The sequence below is a fragment of the Leptosomus discolor genome, chromosome 7 (genome assembly GCF_034619465.1).
Source record: "Leptosomus discolor isolate bLepDis1 chromosome 7, bLepDis1.hap2, whole genome shotgun sequence".
NCBI lineage: Eukaryota > Metazoa > Chordata > Aves > Leptosomiformes > Leptosomidae > Leptosomus > Leptosomus discolor.
This window is the reverse complement of record NC_141397.1, coordinates 14,629,802-14,646,599: the sequence shown is the minus strand read 5'-3', so window position 1 is coordinate 14,646,599 and position 16,798 is coordinate 14,629,802. Positions and strand designations below refer to the sequence as shown.

At 37.3% G+C, this 16,798-nt stretch overlaps 1 protein-coding gene across 1 annotated transcript; it reads left to right on the top strand.

Annotated features, from left to right (window-relative positions):
- Positions 1-444: 444 nt before the first annotated feature.
- Positions 445-16,201, top strand: EFHB (EF-hand domain family member B). Its single transcript, XM_086468525.1, has 13 exons — positions 445-708; positions 1,132-1,194; positions 2,098-2,241; positions 4,005-4,185; positions 4,789-4,899; positions 6,778-6,907; positions 7,285-7,368; positions 9,150-9,217; positions 10,666-10,820; positions 11,588-11,795; positions 12,148-12,354; positions 12,882-13,063; positions 16,037-16,201. Exons 1-13 carry the CDS (start codon positions 445-447, stop codon positions 16,199-16,201), a joined length of 1,962 nt encoding a protein of 653 aa, XP_086324651.1.
- The last annotated feature ends 597 nt before the right edge of the window (positions 16,202-16,798 follow it).

Here is a 16,798-nt window from a genome sequence, read left to right as displayed (position 1 = left end):
GTTGGAATAATTAATGAAGATTTAATGTTTGATCTGACTTTGGACCATGTAAGACCTTCTTTCAACCCAAAGAAGACTCAACCCGCCTGTCTGAAAGCTGGTGGATTTTCAAGGACTTTAATAATTGGTCTAAAAAATTGCTACCTGTGCAATTGGACCTTAATTATTTTCTTAAGTCGTGACAGGTACAAAATAGCCTGAGTGCAATTTTGTTTCCTGGCTTTCTCCAGGGGCTGCAAGGGAGATGGCGGGAGGGGTGTGAGGGGGTAGGACGGTGGGCGCTGGGTGCGGGGGAGATGGCGTGAGGGGGGAAGACGGTGGGCGCTGAGTGCGAGGGAGATGGCGGGAGGGGTGTGAGGGGGGAAGACGGTGGGCGCTGGGTGCGAGTGAGATGGCGGGAGGGGTGTGAGGGGGGGAGGACGGTGGGCGCTGGGTGCGGGGGAGATGGCGGGAGGGGGGAGGACGGTGGGCGCTGGGTGCGAGGGAGATGGCGGGAGGGGTGTGAGGGGGGAGGACGGTGGGCGCCGGGTGCGGGGGAGATGGCGGGAGGGGTGTGAGGGGGGGAGGACGGTGGGCGCTGGGTGCGGGGGAGATGGCGGGAGGGGTGTGGGGGGCGGCGGCGCCGCCTGCCCGCCCGGTACGAGCGCTCCAGTGGCTGTCTCCAGGGGGCGCGGTGGCGCCGCCCGCCGCCGTTACCAAGCGAGCGGGGTAAACGGCCGCCGCGGCCCAGCGCTGCCGTGGTGGGGCAGCTGCGGCCCGGTTACGAGGGGGAGGTCACCGACAGGTTTCCCGAGCTGTCGGCCGTGAGTGCCTTGGCGGAAAGGGTCCCACCGTTGTCGCGGAGCCGCCCGCCCGCTCCCTGTGCCTTTCCGGGGCCGGGGTCTCGCCGTGGGCTGAGGCTGGAGGAGGCGCTGCGTGTGGGGCAGCAGCCGCATCTCGCTGCTCTCCCCCGACTCTCCCCCCGCCCCAAAACGCGTGTAGCCCCCCCCCCCCCCCCCCCTTTTTTTTTTTGTTTTATCAAAACGGGGACAATTAGACAACATCTCGTGCGAGGTGTCAGGTCCCAATTTGGTTAGGTTCTTTTGGTTAGGTTCTTATGGTTATGCCTTATTTTTTGATTGTGTTGTTTAGGCTGGAAAGTCGCTTCCCATGGGCGATACGGCTGCGAGTTGCCTCACTGAGGTTTTACCCAGGGTGAGTTGTTTTTTCAGCAGCTCCTGGTGAAACTTTTCTAGTAATTTTGCATTAGCGATTGTGCTTTGAGACAGGCCCTAAAAAAACCTGAAAAGCAAATCAGGGAAACCTTGGTCATTTTTTCCACATCTCTTCTCTTTAGATGCTACTATTTTTTATCAATGTTAGTTTTTGTCACATGTAGATCATAGAGGATAGCTGGTAGGATTGTAAAACACTTCTGACAGTTCTTTTTCACTCTGCATGTATTACAAAATTTATCATGCCTGCTTAGATGGGACTAAATAGAATTGTTTTAGACAGTTTTGCTCTGGTAATACAATTATAGTGATTATTATTAGGAATAATTATTACTTCTGATGGAGGTCCTCTTTATCAAGGATGCCCCTCAGAACTGTGCTTCCCACTGACCCCTCCCTATGCCCTTGAAGAGTCAGAGGGTACTGAGACACAAACGGATCCCCTAAATAGCAGCTATCCCTTTAAATGGGTAATTAAAACCCCCCAAAACTATGGTTCAAATGGTTTCTGAAATTGCTTTATTGATGGTGGAATTATTGTGAATCACGTTAAAGATTTCTGATGTTGATAAATGTAACATCTACTTTTCATTAAATATACTTGAAGAAGCCGTTATCCATTGGAAAGATGGAACCACATAGCTGAAACTTAGCACCTCTCATAACTTCTGTTGCTGGTTTAATAACATTTAGACTGGGCTATGTTTACCTTATGCTCAGAATATCAGCATCTGTGGGAGCATATGCATGTGTTACAGCCCTAAAATGTCCTCATATTTTATCCTTACCTCTATGGAATCACTGAAATGACTGTAGTGCATTTTCTTTTCACTGATATTTTGTGAATATCTGGTGTAAAATTTGTCCTTTGCGTTATGTATAGCCCATTACTCCAACTACTGTGCGAAAGTTTCGAAATACAACAAATCCAGCTCCTGGTGTTGAAAGAATATTCTACGGCAGAGCAGATGATCCTGACATTGCAGCTCACTTGACACATGGCATAGTGTCACGGTCTTCACTCAGTGTAAGAATGTGACTTGTTTACTTTTGTTTAAGAATGGACCACTTAAGAATGTCCTTAATAAGAGCAGCTGATTTCTTCGTAGTCAGGGATAAAGCTACATAGCTGAGTGATTTACCTTGCAGCATTTCACCACCCTTGTGGATTATGACTCCTGAGGTCAATCCATAGGAATTAATTAGCGTGATTGAAATAGGAAAACAGTTCTTTTTTGTTGAAGTTCAGTGACTTTTATCTTATCAGTGACTTAACTTCTGCAATGATTACTGAATTATTCATTTAATTTCAACGTTTAAGTTAATGAACTGTCTTCTACCCACAATTTTTTCTACTTTCTTCTTTACTGATTACAGGGTTAAAACCTGTTGAGCTGTTAGTAAGAGAACTGCTGACTGAGAACAGGCTCAGTGTAATTACTATGTCTTCTTTCTTACCTTTGGGTTGAAACTGATTTTGTTAGCTAAAAAGTGATATTTGGATATGTCAGACTACTTTGTGTGTATTCTTTACCTCAACTAAAGAGATCATTGGTGATTTTATCACATAATTGTTGTTTAAATCTCTGAAAATAACAGTTATGTTAGTAAAATACACTTTTATGATGCATTTCATCACCTGGACTTGTAAGTTAGTAGTTTTCTATTTTACAAATGAAGAGGTTGAGGCAAAGAAGAGTTCAGGTCTCAAAAATAAGTCTTCAGGTTGAAATACATAAGTCCTGATATTAGAGGATGTTAAGTAGGACATGTATTAGGCATATCCAAAATGGAAAAAAAAATCAAGTTCTTGGTGTTCTCCCTCACAAGTTTTACATTGAATGGATTGATTTGTTTAGCCTGTTTCACTTTGCATTATTAATTAAATATTAAGTGGAGGAAGAGATGGAATCTTAGGGAGTTCGCTAAGCATGGGTTTGGATCAATTGTATTTGCTACTACTTTTTACAATATTTCTTTATATAACGCTCAACAAGGGTTCAATAATACACCCTCCCTAGAATAACTCATTACTTTGATGGGTAGCCTGAAAAATCAAATTATTTGGGAGGATCAAAATACCCTGTTTGGACATTTTTGAGCTTTTTTTTTTTACCTTGAAATTGACCTAATTTTACAAGTAACTTCTATTGACCCAAGCCCAGTGTGTACACTGAGAAGAAAATTTTGTCAAACTTAGCACTAAGCTTGGAAAACCCCGCTGAAGTAAGTTCTGTTGGTATGTCGTTTTAAAATGCAATATCAGTGTATATCTTGAAATATAATCTTTAAATTCTGCATTGGCAGAATGGGGAGTAGCTGTTTAGAGAATAGATAGTCTTACCTGCCTAGACAATAGATATTTTCAATCATAAGCACCAGAAGGCTTCGTTCCAAAGATGTTATAACTATAATAATTTTCACATTTAAGTTTTGGTCATATTATAGTTTGACTGTAGTTTCTAATATACGCTAAGAACAGAAAGGCTGCAGTCTGAAATTTTATAAATTAACAAGTGGAAAAACTTACATAAAAATAAAAAGTTCTGTCCCACACTGTGCTTTATTTAGCTGGAGATTTAGAATAGTGTTATTGGTGGTCTTCTCTCAAAATGTAGTTTTGTTTTGCAATTTGGTAGATAAAATTATGGCAGTGTAATCATGTAAGATCTCATTAGAACAGTTATGATCAAACTTTTGTTCACGTGTGTGTGATGGGCTAGCCATATTGATGTCTGAATGGCTAAATGTGGCTGCTTTTCCTGCCTTTTGAGTTTGTGATGTCTTTAGGCAGCTTCATTGATAAATCCACTTCCCAAAAGTAATTTTCAACAAAAAATACAAGACAAAAAAGAAGCAATCTACTGTAGTAATCGTCAAGCACCCTTGGGCAGATCACATGATCAATCTTCTATGTTACCTAAGGGCTTGGATATCATTAATACGACGTTTGGAATGAAAGTCATCCAAGGTAGGAAAATTTATCATTAAAATGTATTTCTTTTAAATACAAGATAATCTGCAATTTAGTATCTAGCACATATTCTATGCTTCCAACAATTCCAGCATAATAGAACTGTTATTATTAGGAAAATGAAAGGCACAAAAATGTACCAGTATTTTTCAGTCATGATGAAGAAACAAGCAACTGAGAACATTTGGTAACTTAGTAGGGCTTTTGGCTCTGTTCCAGATCTGTCTTTATAGATTTTCCTGGAGACCTGTTTAGGTAGCTGACAGCTTACCTTCCCTATAATAGGTCTAATAAAAGATATTACCTTGACCTGTGAATCTTAGATTGGAGCAAATCACTTATGTGTTTACCATATAGCTCTCTTGCAACAGTTGTGTTCACCTCAGTTTCTGTGATTTTTTTTTTTTTTTTTTTTTTTTTTTTTTCCCCCTAGTCCCATGAAAGATTCCTACAGATTGACTAGAAATGTGGTAAGAAGTAATCGTTCTTCCACAGTATTAGCATCTTCTCTAACAAGATATCATTTAAAATTAAGAACCACCCAAACAAAACACCCATCCCCTGACCTCCCCAACCATATATTTATTCCTTACTTTCCAGATATATCAGCTGGAGAGCTTATAAATCCACCAAAAACTTTTGAGGAAGTGGATAAAGAAGCCAGAGAAGGACATGATCTGTACATTGTGTCACACAATGATTATTATGTGGGTAAGTTCAAAGGCTGATAAGAAACTGCATAAAAAGTTCTACTGTCAATAAAGGTATAAACACAATGTTCCTCTTTGTGTCTTCAACATATTGTATGCTATTTTCTGAGATACAAACTATTACTAGTGGTGGGTGTATTAGGCAGTATAAGAACTTAATGAAGGAATTGGAAGCGTTATTTCTTTTGGGTGCTATTTAAAAAGCAAAGTATTTCCAGGAAACTAGAAACTCATAGGTGCCCTGGTTGCTCTGGTTACTTACTGAGTTTGGTGTTGTCTATGTCACTGAGAGCAATCTTGGGCTTAAAGCCACAGACTGTGAGCCCAACCCCTTCCAGTGCTTTCACTTCCAGTTCCTCTCTTTTATCAGGATCCAAACAGAATTTCAGGGCAGCTAGAATTTCTGATGGGGATCTCGGCGTCAAGCTCTGGTAACAAGGAATTTCAGGCTGTTGACTGGCTCTCTGGAGTGTAGGTTCCTCAGCCTGCAGCATCCTGCCTGTGAGTCTGTCTCACAGCCTCTGTCTTTGCCCTTCCAGTGGGCTGTGCCTCCACTGCTTCAGCCTCTGGGGGCTGTACTTGCATGAAGTGGTCTGCTCAGGGATGGTTACCCTTTCTCTCACAGGTCTGCACAGGAACAGTGACAAATAGCACTTGGAAATGCAGTACATATATTACTTTTGCACCCACTTCTATTTTTCCCAGTTCCATCATTTCCACTTAGGCTAAGAGACTTACCTTGCTGCTCTGTAAGATTAGTATTATAGTAAAATTGTCCATTGCACAAGTACCATCAGTTTTGTAGGTGCAGGCCAAACACGTAAGAAACTGCAATACAGTTATTTCAGTTGTATAATTAAATTTTATATAGGGGCAGGTATGTAGAAGTGAAATTATAGTACTGTGTTCTCTCACTGAGAAATTCTGCTACAAGTACTACTGGTATAAATTGGCCAGACTTGAAATTTTATTTCCCCTCCTCCCCACCTTTCTTAGGTGTTTTAGTAGAATTATTCATTATCTGTTTCTGTCTCCTTTAACTTCTGTCCACACGATCATGGAGAGGCCAAGCCAAAAACAGACAGCAAAGAAAATGAAAAAAAAGTCAACTATGTGCCCCAGTTTTGAACAATAACATAAAAATTGCATGCTGCCACACTGCCAGAGGAAGCTCTTATTAGAAAGCATGGAGCAAATAATATTTGTTGAAAGTTCTAATTGCCATTCTTTTCAAAAGGTGATTGAAAAGAGCTTGAAGAAACAGAATGACATTTTTTTCTGTGACAAGAAACCATGTGCTTGCATCTCACTTACATAGAGTACTTATGTGATACTCTTGTATGTGAAACTTCATTTCATGGGCAAGACTGGATTAATAGACTCATGAATAAGTAGGGTAGTATCTTGTTTGCAGTGCAGTCAGTGGCAAAATTTCCACTGAAGTCAACATAGCAAGAGTAAACTGAAAATGCAGCACTTCAGAAACATTTTTTCCTTTTAGCATTTTTTTTTTTTTAACAAACAGTACATTAAATGGGGTACGTCTCTGCTCATGTACAGACATTATATTGTTTGGATTACCCTCGCTACTTAGGCTACCTGGTATTTTTTCATTAATTCTGTTGGGCTTGTCTTTAGTCAGACATAAAAGGACATCCAACTATTTTACCACTGGATTAGTTTTTGCTTTTTATTTTGCCTTTTATCTTTGACAAAGAGTATTCCTAGCTACTTAATAAACATGGGGAATGCAAATTAGTTATCTTTAATTGAACAGAATTGTTAATTAGTTATTTGCTTTTGTTTCTTCATTGTTTTGTCTTAAGAATGAAGATCTTAGTACATTATACAGATTGAAATGCTTACTTTTTTTCCACAGGGGAAGCAATAAATAGGAAGTATGACTCACCAAACTTCAGCAAGTCTTCTGTCTATGGAATAGAAACCCCTCACTTTAAAGATGGGCGAAGTGTATCCAAATCCTTAAATTGGCTCTATGATCCACAAGCGTAAGTTGCAATGTGTTAACTAGTTAATTAGTAGTGTGAGTTCTCAAGAAGAGCGAGTCTTCATATTTGAAGGTAGTTTTACATCTCACAATCCCATTCTTAGCATATTGAACTGAACAGAAAATGCAAGCAGTAATTTCCAGAACAGTTTATCTAAATCAGGCCTACCATAGTATAACAGCACTTGGCGTGTCTTTAGCGTTATGGAAAGACACCTTTGATTTTAAATAGCAAGATTTTTCAGTTACTAAATTTGTGTTTGACTTGCAGAGGAGTTGCTGTTTCCTTCTAACATTAATAATATTTAAAAATATTATTGAAAATTTCTGGAATATTGATAAACAAATATGTGTGAGAGTTACTTTCATTATTTGTAGGAAAAGAGCAGCAAAAATAATTTCAAAACGAAGTGATGATTTCAAGCAAAAATTTCAACCTCAACTTGGAGGAGTCCTTGATCCGTAAGTAAGCAAAGATACCTTCCAAGAACAACATTCACTCATGTTTGCCGAGTCTCTGACATCTTTTTCTGTCTTGGGTAAAAACTGTAAATGTGCTCAATGCTTCCACTGAAGCGCTCAGTTACAGAAAGGGACTTTCTGCTTGCCCCAGTTAGGCTGTCAAATACACAAATTACTAGTGAGGGCTGTATTGTGTCTGTGTAGCGAAGTTAAGTTACTGTTTAGATGGTCTATATCTGAATTGATTGAATTTGCACCAAGCAAATTACAAGTACACTGTAACACTTCAGGTTTTTTCCTCTCTTTGGCAGCTAGGAAGGTTTGAAAAAACTGAAATGTTTCGCCTGTTGTTTGAAGATTTGACCATTTTACTTATTCTGACACTATTTTTGGTCATCTGTGTTACATCATCTGTATTCTCGCTTTATTACTTCCTTGGAAAAGGACATGGAACTAAATTCTGTTATTATCTAGCAGCTTGTATCAATCTCAGACAAATCATTACAATGCTTCATCAGCCTCAGGTGATCTGGAACAGTTTTTTAATTTTACAGAATAGTGCTTATGAGCAGCTACTGTAGTCTTAAGGTACAGCATGGTCAGGATCCAGCTGTGCTACAAATCTAGGGTTCCTCAATGTATACAAAGACTGTCTTTGCAGATGCTCTAGATTTCTGCAAAATTGTATCTGAAAACTCGCAAAAAACCTTATTGACTTAGGTAGCAAAATTTAATTTCAAGACCAAAGGCTTACGTGACTCTGGAGAACTATGCCCCTAGTACCCGTAAGGAGTGAACGCAGGGTGAGGCAATTTCTCCTCTCCCCTTTGCTGTGTCCTAGCTTACTGTGAAGTGGACCTGGGGGGTGAGCAAGGTGAGGCAGTATGATCAGTCAGGGAATATGGGCTGCAGTGCCAGCTCAAACCCAGCACTAATATTACAAGACAAATACAAGCTAACCTAGTTTTATTTGGTGAATTTTACACTATCCACATCCTATGTGTAATATGAAACCGATAACAGAAAAATACACATAGTTTTTAGATTGCAGTGCTTCCATCTCTGTGTGGGGTGTTTTTGTTTTATATTTTAGAACAAAGCACCGATTTTCTTTTCAATTTTGATGGAGATTTCTGATTTATGTAACAGTTTCAATTATTAAACATAGAGATAAAATGAACATTGCATCTTTTTCAAATTAAGAAATAAACAAACAGTTCTTTAATATCACCAACAGCATCTTAATTTTTTCATAAATAACTGGGCTAAGTTTTATAGATGGATATTGGCTTGGTTGTTGTTTTTGGTAGACGCAAAATTGCATGTGAAAAAACAGAGATGTGACTCAGTTTTTCCGCTTCGGCCAAAAGTAGTTTGTTTGGAGACATTACTTCAGGTGGAGATCTGGTTTGTCCTAAACATTATTATTTGATTAGTATGTTATAAGGACTTTTCTCACTCATTTCTGTCATTGTCTTATGGGAAAAAAAATAGCATTGATTGTTTCTCCTTTTAATGAGTATAAATGTTCAAAAAGTTAATGTTTACATTTGATTGTGTTATATTACAAACAGCAAATCTTCTAAGCAGGTTTATAAATGTGTTCTTGTCTGGAATGGCAACTTTGAAGCAAAGTACTGATAAACAAATTTCAGGTGAACTATGTGTATCATCCCTAATTATCTAACAGTGATCACTTTTATTTTTAAATTATAGCATGGGTTTATTTTGCGTATTAATGAACTATTTGACAATTAACAAAGAAATATGCTTATTGACAGTATAGCAGAAACTATGAATGTTCCCCCAGGCCATACATTTGGAATGTTACTCCGTCCAGATGAATATGGTAAGTTCAGGGGCAGAATAAAATCTTATCTTGTTGATGAAACTATGCTGAAGTAATTACTGTTGGCTGTGTAGTTTATAATTTTCCTAAAATCTTAGAGGCAAAATACAAAAATTTAACCGTGACAGTAAATTTTTGGAGGGAAAAGTTGAGAAGAATTGAAGTTGTTAGTAGGAAAAAAATGAATGTGAGAAATAAAGAAAATAGAGGGTTTGGATGATCATATTTGTTTTGTGTGGTGGTTTTTGTTTTTTTCTTTTTTCTTTTTTTTTTCTTTTAAAGCCTCTGTATCTGAAAGTAAACAAAATGGGAAACATCAGGAAACTCATATTGACATCTAAGTGACAAAGTTAAAATGGCTATTTAAATCAATTATGTGTCTTATTTTCAAAGATTTTTCCGGCACTTGTATAAAACCAGTAAAAATAACAAGCAATAAATAAGAATAATGAGGTTTTGAAGGTAGCAGTGAGACAGAAAACAGAATGAAAATAAAAATTATTAATTTTCATTACGACAAATTTTTGAAAGCTAGTCAATCAAATAGTCAATGTTGGGATTGATGGTATTTTAACATGTTTAACTAGGGGATACAGTGAATAGTTAGGCAGCAAAAAATGTAAAATGGCTTGAAGTTATTTATTTAGTCAAGTCCAGAGAAGGCTTGTTCAAATTCTGCATAAGCCTTATACATGCTTTACTATGTAGTGTGATAAAGTTAAGTATTTTAAATGTGTAGGTGTGCTTGTCCTATGAGGAAAGCAGAAGGAACTGAATAACAAAAAAAAAATCATTATTAACAAGCAGAAAACAATGCACGTGCATTGCTGTTAGAAGGGGATTAGTTGAGCTACTCCTGTTTGTTACTGGACTCTGAATGAACTTCTTGCACTCTAGAAAGTGACCTTGGTGTCTCGGGGACTTGGATGAAGACTGTAGCTCAGCGTGCCAAAGTGTTTAAAAATACTAATAAAGTTAGGATATGTAGCAAATGGGAAGAGTAACACAGAAATAGTACGTTGTCTTTCTAGAAATCAATGGTGTATAATTTTCTGAAATATTGCATTGACTTTCCCATTGGTTCTTGTAAGTATCCTGAAATACAACAGACTGGAAGTGATAGATTAATAATCCAAGTTGTTTTATTTCCAACTATCTGGACATCGAATAACTCTTACTGCTGGCAGAAGCTTTTGCAAGCCGTGGATGGATTTGTGAAGCTATATTAAGATGTTTCAAAAGTTATGATGTTAACTGCATGTGAGTAAGGAAATCATCATATGGACCATTTGATCTTTTAATGAAATGGCTGTATCAGGTGTTCAGCAGTGCTGAAAATCAGCATCTCTAAACTGAAATTCTCCTTTTCCTTAAGACTGTAAGCCATTTAAAAAAAAGTCTGTTTTTTGTATATGCACAACTAATTGAGGAAGTATTTATTTTTGTAGGAGTTGATGATCTTCTTCACTACCGGGTTCCATGTGAGTTCCTTCGTGGTAAAGACAGAGAGCGAGCTGTCTTGGCTGCAGTTCGGCAAAGTTTGAAGAAAGCTAACTATGAGAATTTTGACATGTTACTAGAAGCATTCAGGCATTATGATAAGGTTAGGGCTTTGAAAAAAGTAGACATGTAAAGGAATGTGTGACATTAGCACTCCTGTGCTATGGAGATACAGACATGAAGAAACATAAGCATAGGAAGGCAAATATAGATGAGTATGATAAAGACAAGGTAACTTCATAGTTATTGTATGTTTAATCTACTGTGATATGCTATGGAATTAAACACAACAGTATTTGGAGCCTTTCAGAACAGTATTTGGAATATCCAAGTTAACAGCAAGCAAGGGACATGTGAGCAGCAATAACCTTAGCATATTTTTGCCCTTCAAAATTTGAAGGGATTATGTTCATATTTTCTTTCAAGCTGTACTTTTGGACTGAGTCACCAAGCATCGGAATTTCAGATCTTTTTCTTTTTTTCTCTCTGGAAAAAAAAATTATAATTGACATGTGCTATATAATTTAATTGTAATTTATACAAAATGACTGATGCCTTATGTTCAAAAGAAATCTTGCCTTTGCCTCAACATTTATGATTAGATCGTTATCTTGTCATAATACCCTGTCACAATTCACTGTATTATTTAAGTTGAAAATTATTTATTGACACTTTTATATCCAGGTTTTTAATTTCTAAATTACTCAGGGTTTCTTTTTGTATTCAACAATGTTACTTTTCTGAAATGTGTACCTGGCACTAATATATATATATATATATATATATATATATATATATATATATATATATATATATGTGTTCCTTTTTATAATGGCTGTTATAACAACTGTTTTCTTTTATTTATAATAGAATGGTGATGGAATGATAGACAAGGACAACCTACGGAAGTCCTGTTTTCAGCTTAATCTGAATCTAGATGATGAGCTCCTGGATTCATTATTTGACTATTGTGATTTGGATAAAGATGGTCTGATTAATTATCTGGAGTTTGTAAACTTTCTGAACTGGAAAGACAAAATGGCTGTCAAAGAGTTTGAAGAAAAAATAATAACAAAAGGTAGATGACTTAATACTGGGAAGTCGTGGAAATGATCTTGTTTGTACAACAGCTATTGAAAGGACATTGCCCTTTAGAAGGGTGGGATTTAGAGAGTGCATTTAGTCCTCACCTACCACCAGCAGAGCCTCAGATACAAATGTATTTCAGAACCGTAGAGTTCTGTGTTGCATGTTGAGAATGTCCTGTAATTCAAGAGAAAGTAAAAAATCTCTTAGAAGCATTGTCAGAAATGCAGATTAATTTTGTTACCTACTTTATAGTTTTTCAAGGATTCAAGCAATGGATTTTACCTCTTAGTCTATAATGTGCTGATAATCAATCCAGGCTGTACCATAACTTTTCTTTACACGGAAAAAACTAGATGCTCCTGTTCTGCCTGAAGACACAAAGATAAATGAGGAGCCACTGCTGAAGCAGGAAGATTTTGCGGTAAAAGGACTGGGAAGCTCAGAAAAGACACCAAAAACGCTTACAAGATCAACAGATCATGTATTTGCAAATTACCAAACAACTTCATCTCAGTATAATGCTGTAGTAGGTGGTCTCCCAACAACCTGTAAGTACAGCGGTCTGTACTTCTCACTTCTGAGCATTATTCAAAACAAAATCTGGAATAAGTTTTAAAAGTATTGCTACAGGTTCTACTAATGTACAATAGCGAATTAATTTATCTAAACTAAGTTTGTTTAGGATTATGGCTTGGAAGTTGGCATTGCTTGGATGTTTGGTGTGGTTAACCTGTTCAAAACGTGAAAGTTAGTTTAGACATCTTTGAGAAATTATACTAGTAATTTTAGGAGAACAGTATCTTGGAATCACCTAAAAATGTTTTCAGCTGGAAGTGCTGGGTAAGTAGTAGAATATTACCCCAAGATTTCCTGTTGTCATGCTTCAGGATATACTGAAGCTAGGAATTCTAAAAATATGAAAAAAGAGATGAGGAAGATAATTATATAACTTGTTATTGAACCTGTACGAGACAAGTATCAGATTTGTTCTTACTTCATACAAACTGTTTTATCCTCTCTGGCGCTGTCTTTACATACAGGTTTTCCCATGCTACCTATTGATTGATTTCCACAGGTTACCCAGTGTGTGGTGTTCCGACTATTCGTTCAGATATTCCTGCTCCTCAAATTCGCCGCATCAGTGACAGAACAAATTATGGCGATGAGCCCAATGCTTATGCATTGTTATTCCCTTCTGTCTTCAGTCAAAAGGGAGTGTATGAAAGAGACTTTTTAAAAATGAGACCAAAGGCAGAGGTATAGTGCATTTCTTCAGAATATTCTTCCAAGATAAATGTACCTTTAGCCATGTGGGAGTGGAAAGTCATATTATCAAATAAACAGGTTGTAAAATTAATTGTTGCAACATTACCATCTTTCTTTACATCCATTCTGTCTGAAAAATATGTACTCTTCACATTAAAAATTATTCATAAAGGTGGTAGATATTAATGTTATTGAGATCCAACTTCAATAGGTAATCCAAGGAATTATGCCAGATTGGTGCTATTCAAATGCTGTGTTGAATGAGGGTTGGTAATTAACCTAGGGCTTAAGAGTCTGTGACTCACCATTTCTGCAATGTGAGAAGTGCAAAGCAGCTGTGAAATTTCCATCCTTGCACATACTCAAATTTCTGAGCAAGGTCCCAAGCAGCATGGTTTAATGGTAAAGTTAGCCCTGCTTTGATTATGTGGTTGGGTGTATGATCTCAAGAGATCTCTTCCAACCTAAGTTATTCTATGAGTAGTTGTCTTAAAAATCTCGTAAAAAGAAGGTCTTTACAGGTGTCTAAAACTAGTTTCTATTGCAGAGGGATGTTCAGGAAAATTTTACCCAGGGTGTCTCTCCTCAAACAAACTTGCAGGTTTTGCTAAGGGCAAATTCAGCAAACTGCTTGGGTACACCTTGTAAGTGCTCTGCTGAGTCATGGTCATAGGCTCAGATATACAAAGGACTTGTACAGTGATAGAGGATATAGGGAGGCTCACGCCAATGCTGTGTCATCTCATATTTCTGAGGAGAAAGACAGGGCATGAAACTGTAAGGACTTACTTGGGGACTCTATGATTTTTATATAAGGTATCTCTGGGGGCTGCTACCACTCTATTATCCCATAGCCCAGAGATCCTCCCACATAAATAATGAAACGACTTTGCTGCTTCTTCAGTATTGTTTACTCTCTGCTTCTACATTTGTATGCATTTTCTAGTAGAAAGATACGAAGAGAGAACTTCATTACTTGAAATACAATTTATGAGAAAATTGTAACAAAATGTGAAATTCCAATCTAAAATGAAAACAGAAGCCTTGACAACCTCTCCCTCTCTACTAGTCATTATATTAAATAGGCAGTCACATTTGAAAGTGGATCTGTAACTTGGATATGTATTTTACAGAAAATAATGTTGCTAGTTAGTAGCTGGGGATGTAAAAGGTGTGGTGTCACGTTCTATACGTATCTGTAAAATGGCTCGTCAGAATGTTGTGTAGGTGAGCATTTATCATTTCCCGGTCTAGCTCTGAAGCAGTAGATCTGTGCATGCAGAACACAGCTAACAGTAAGTACAATTCATGCTTCATTGCGAAGCCCGTTATGCCTGTCAAGCACTCAGCAGAACTCTTTGAAGTTATAATGTGGCCTGGGATGTGATACTCCATTGTGGACTATGGGGGCTATACAGAGCTCAGTACAGAGACACCTCTGAGTGTGTTAAATCACCCTGTACTCACAAAATGGACTGTTTCAGTATTTTTTGTGATGGTCTTTGATTTATTTTGTTATTAATATTTTCAAACATATAATAGCTAATGAAATTATTATGTGAAAGCCCTGAGTTACTGAATACCACCGGTTTTTGTGTAGGCCTGTAGAAATGAATGCTAATTCTGACTCTAAAGAGTTTCATGAGATGACTTCTCATGTTACAAAAGAACAAAATCATTCTAGGGCCTGATGTTTTCTTCACTGGAATTGTCATAGTCTATTGAAGAGAATATGTGTCACGTAACTGAGTAGTAGTGTGTCATTTATATTCATCGTGATTGTTGATAATAGGCAAGGGTCAGTTTAACCTCATCTGCACACTTGATAGTCTGTGGTTTAGTCAGTGGTTATTTTATGGCTCTTGATAAGTCGAGACAGAGTTGTATTTTAATATGGTGAAGCAAAGTTATGAGAACATGTAGTCCTTTGTTGTCCCTGCAGTGGTATCCTGTAATGGAATGTTGCTTTCAGTTTAACTTTTAAATTTCATTAGCTTGTTGAAGACATTAGATGAAATCTAGTTTTTCTCATGAGTAATATTATTGATTTAACTGAAACAATACCTATGCTTGAAGAAACAAAATTTAGTCCATGTTTTCCCCTTGTAATTTCAGCTGGCATTAACTGTCACAAATTTATTGACTAAGACAAAGGTGCAGATTTGCTGCACTATGGATCAGGCAAAATTTATACAAAAGACAGTTTTAGAGGAAGATGACAAACAGGGTTGATTTGACTGTGGTAAAGGTCTTACTTTATCAAAGCATGCATAAAGTCTCAAGAGCATAAGTATAACACACATGCACAAACACACAATGTGACTGAAATTTTGTTTACTAACAAAAGCACAAGTTATGTCCTCTTAAAATCAGCTTCCTGTAATGAGTCAACATGTCAGTGTAATGAGGTATACAGCAGGAAGCATCCAAGTGAGAAAACATGGGGGGGGGGAAAGTTTCTGCTAAATTACTTTGGTGTAAAACTATAGCAAGATCCAAGGTTGATATGAACCATTTCATTTTGGTCACTTCACCTACTTCTACACTAGTTGAAGATCTTGCGTACAGTATTCTTGCTGTGAAATGCAGGCTATAGTATAATCTGATCTGTGTCGATAACTGCAAACAGTAAAAATACAATGGGTAAACAGGACGTGACTTAGGGCTTTTAAAAAACGTTTACTTTTCTCTGAATCCTCTGTGTTTGATTTTTCCAATGCTGAAGTGGCATCAACATCACTTTATTAACTAAAGACACTTTTGTACACCACAGCTTTCATCCCAGTAAGATTCAGATTTACTTAAATAGGAACTTCTTTGGTTAAGGATGCAGCATGTGGTTTGTAGCTTTTATTTAAGAGTGGGAAAATATTCTTTGGCAAATAGAGATTGCAAACACATGTAAAAGCCAGACTATATAGTTTAAAGAAAATGCTGACCAGAATTACATGAATTGTTTTGTAGATTGCACAAATTCTCCGCAACATCGGTGTGATCATTTCAGATGAAGGGTTTGAAGAGGTATGGCAGCAAGCCTGCATGAAACATCAGAAAGAAGAGGTTTGTATTGAAAGCATCAGGAATATACTGGATGAGATACATGGATTGCACACAAACACCATTTGCTAATTCTAGTCTTTGGGCATTGCATTTATTTTAAATTGACATCAGTAATAACTCTGATGCTGAATAAAATAAACATTTTCAATAACGTGTGTTTACAGAACTGGAATTCACTGTTTATTGTCTTTCTGAATAGTGTGTTCATCACATCTATATGAATCTTACTGCTATCGTTGCAGTTAGCAGGAACTGATATCCATAGGAATAAAAGGTAATACAGCATGTTTGTAAATGGAATGCAGATATTTGTTATATTCTTTATTTTATTTTTTTACAGTGTTTCTATGTCTAAATAATAATACTTTGAGCACGGACACATTTTTTTTTCTCTTGTAAATGAAAGGACACTTTTGAAAGTACTTAGGAGAAATGTTTCAGATATGTAAGACCTCAAAAGCTATTATCATAGAGTGATATCTTGCCTTGCTTCTAGTGTTCCATAACTTCTTGTCAACAAAATGGTAGTTAACAGAGATCTGGTTGTGGTAAGTTATTTGACATGTTTAAAAATTCATGTGAGAAAGTGCTTTACAGTAAGATACAAAGGAAACTACTTAGTCATGGGTGTGGGATCTGATGTGTTGTCATGGAATAGACTCCATA

Bases quoted from the DNA above. Each gene is read 5' to 3' on its own strand.
- EFHB (XM_086468525.1), top strand. From the start codon at position 445: ATGGCGGGAGGGGGGAGGACGGTGGGCGCTGGGTGCGAGGGAGATGGC. The intron at 4,900-6,777 runs GTAAGTTCAAAG...TTTTTTCCACAG, and splicing joins ACACAATGATTATTATGTGG to GGGAAGCAATAAATAGGAAG. The intron at 7,369-9,149 runs GTAAGTAAGCAA...GCTTATTGACAG, and splicing joins CTTGGAGGAGTCCTTGATCC to TATAGCAGAAACTATGAATG.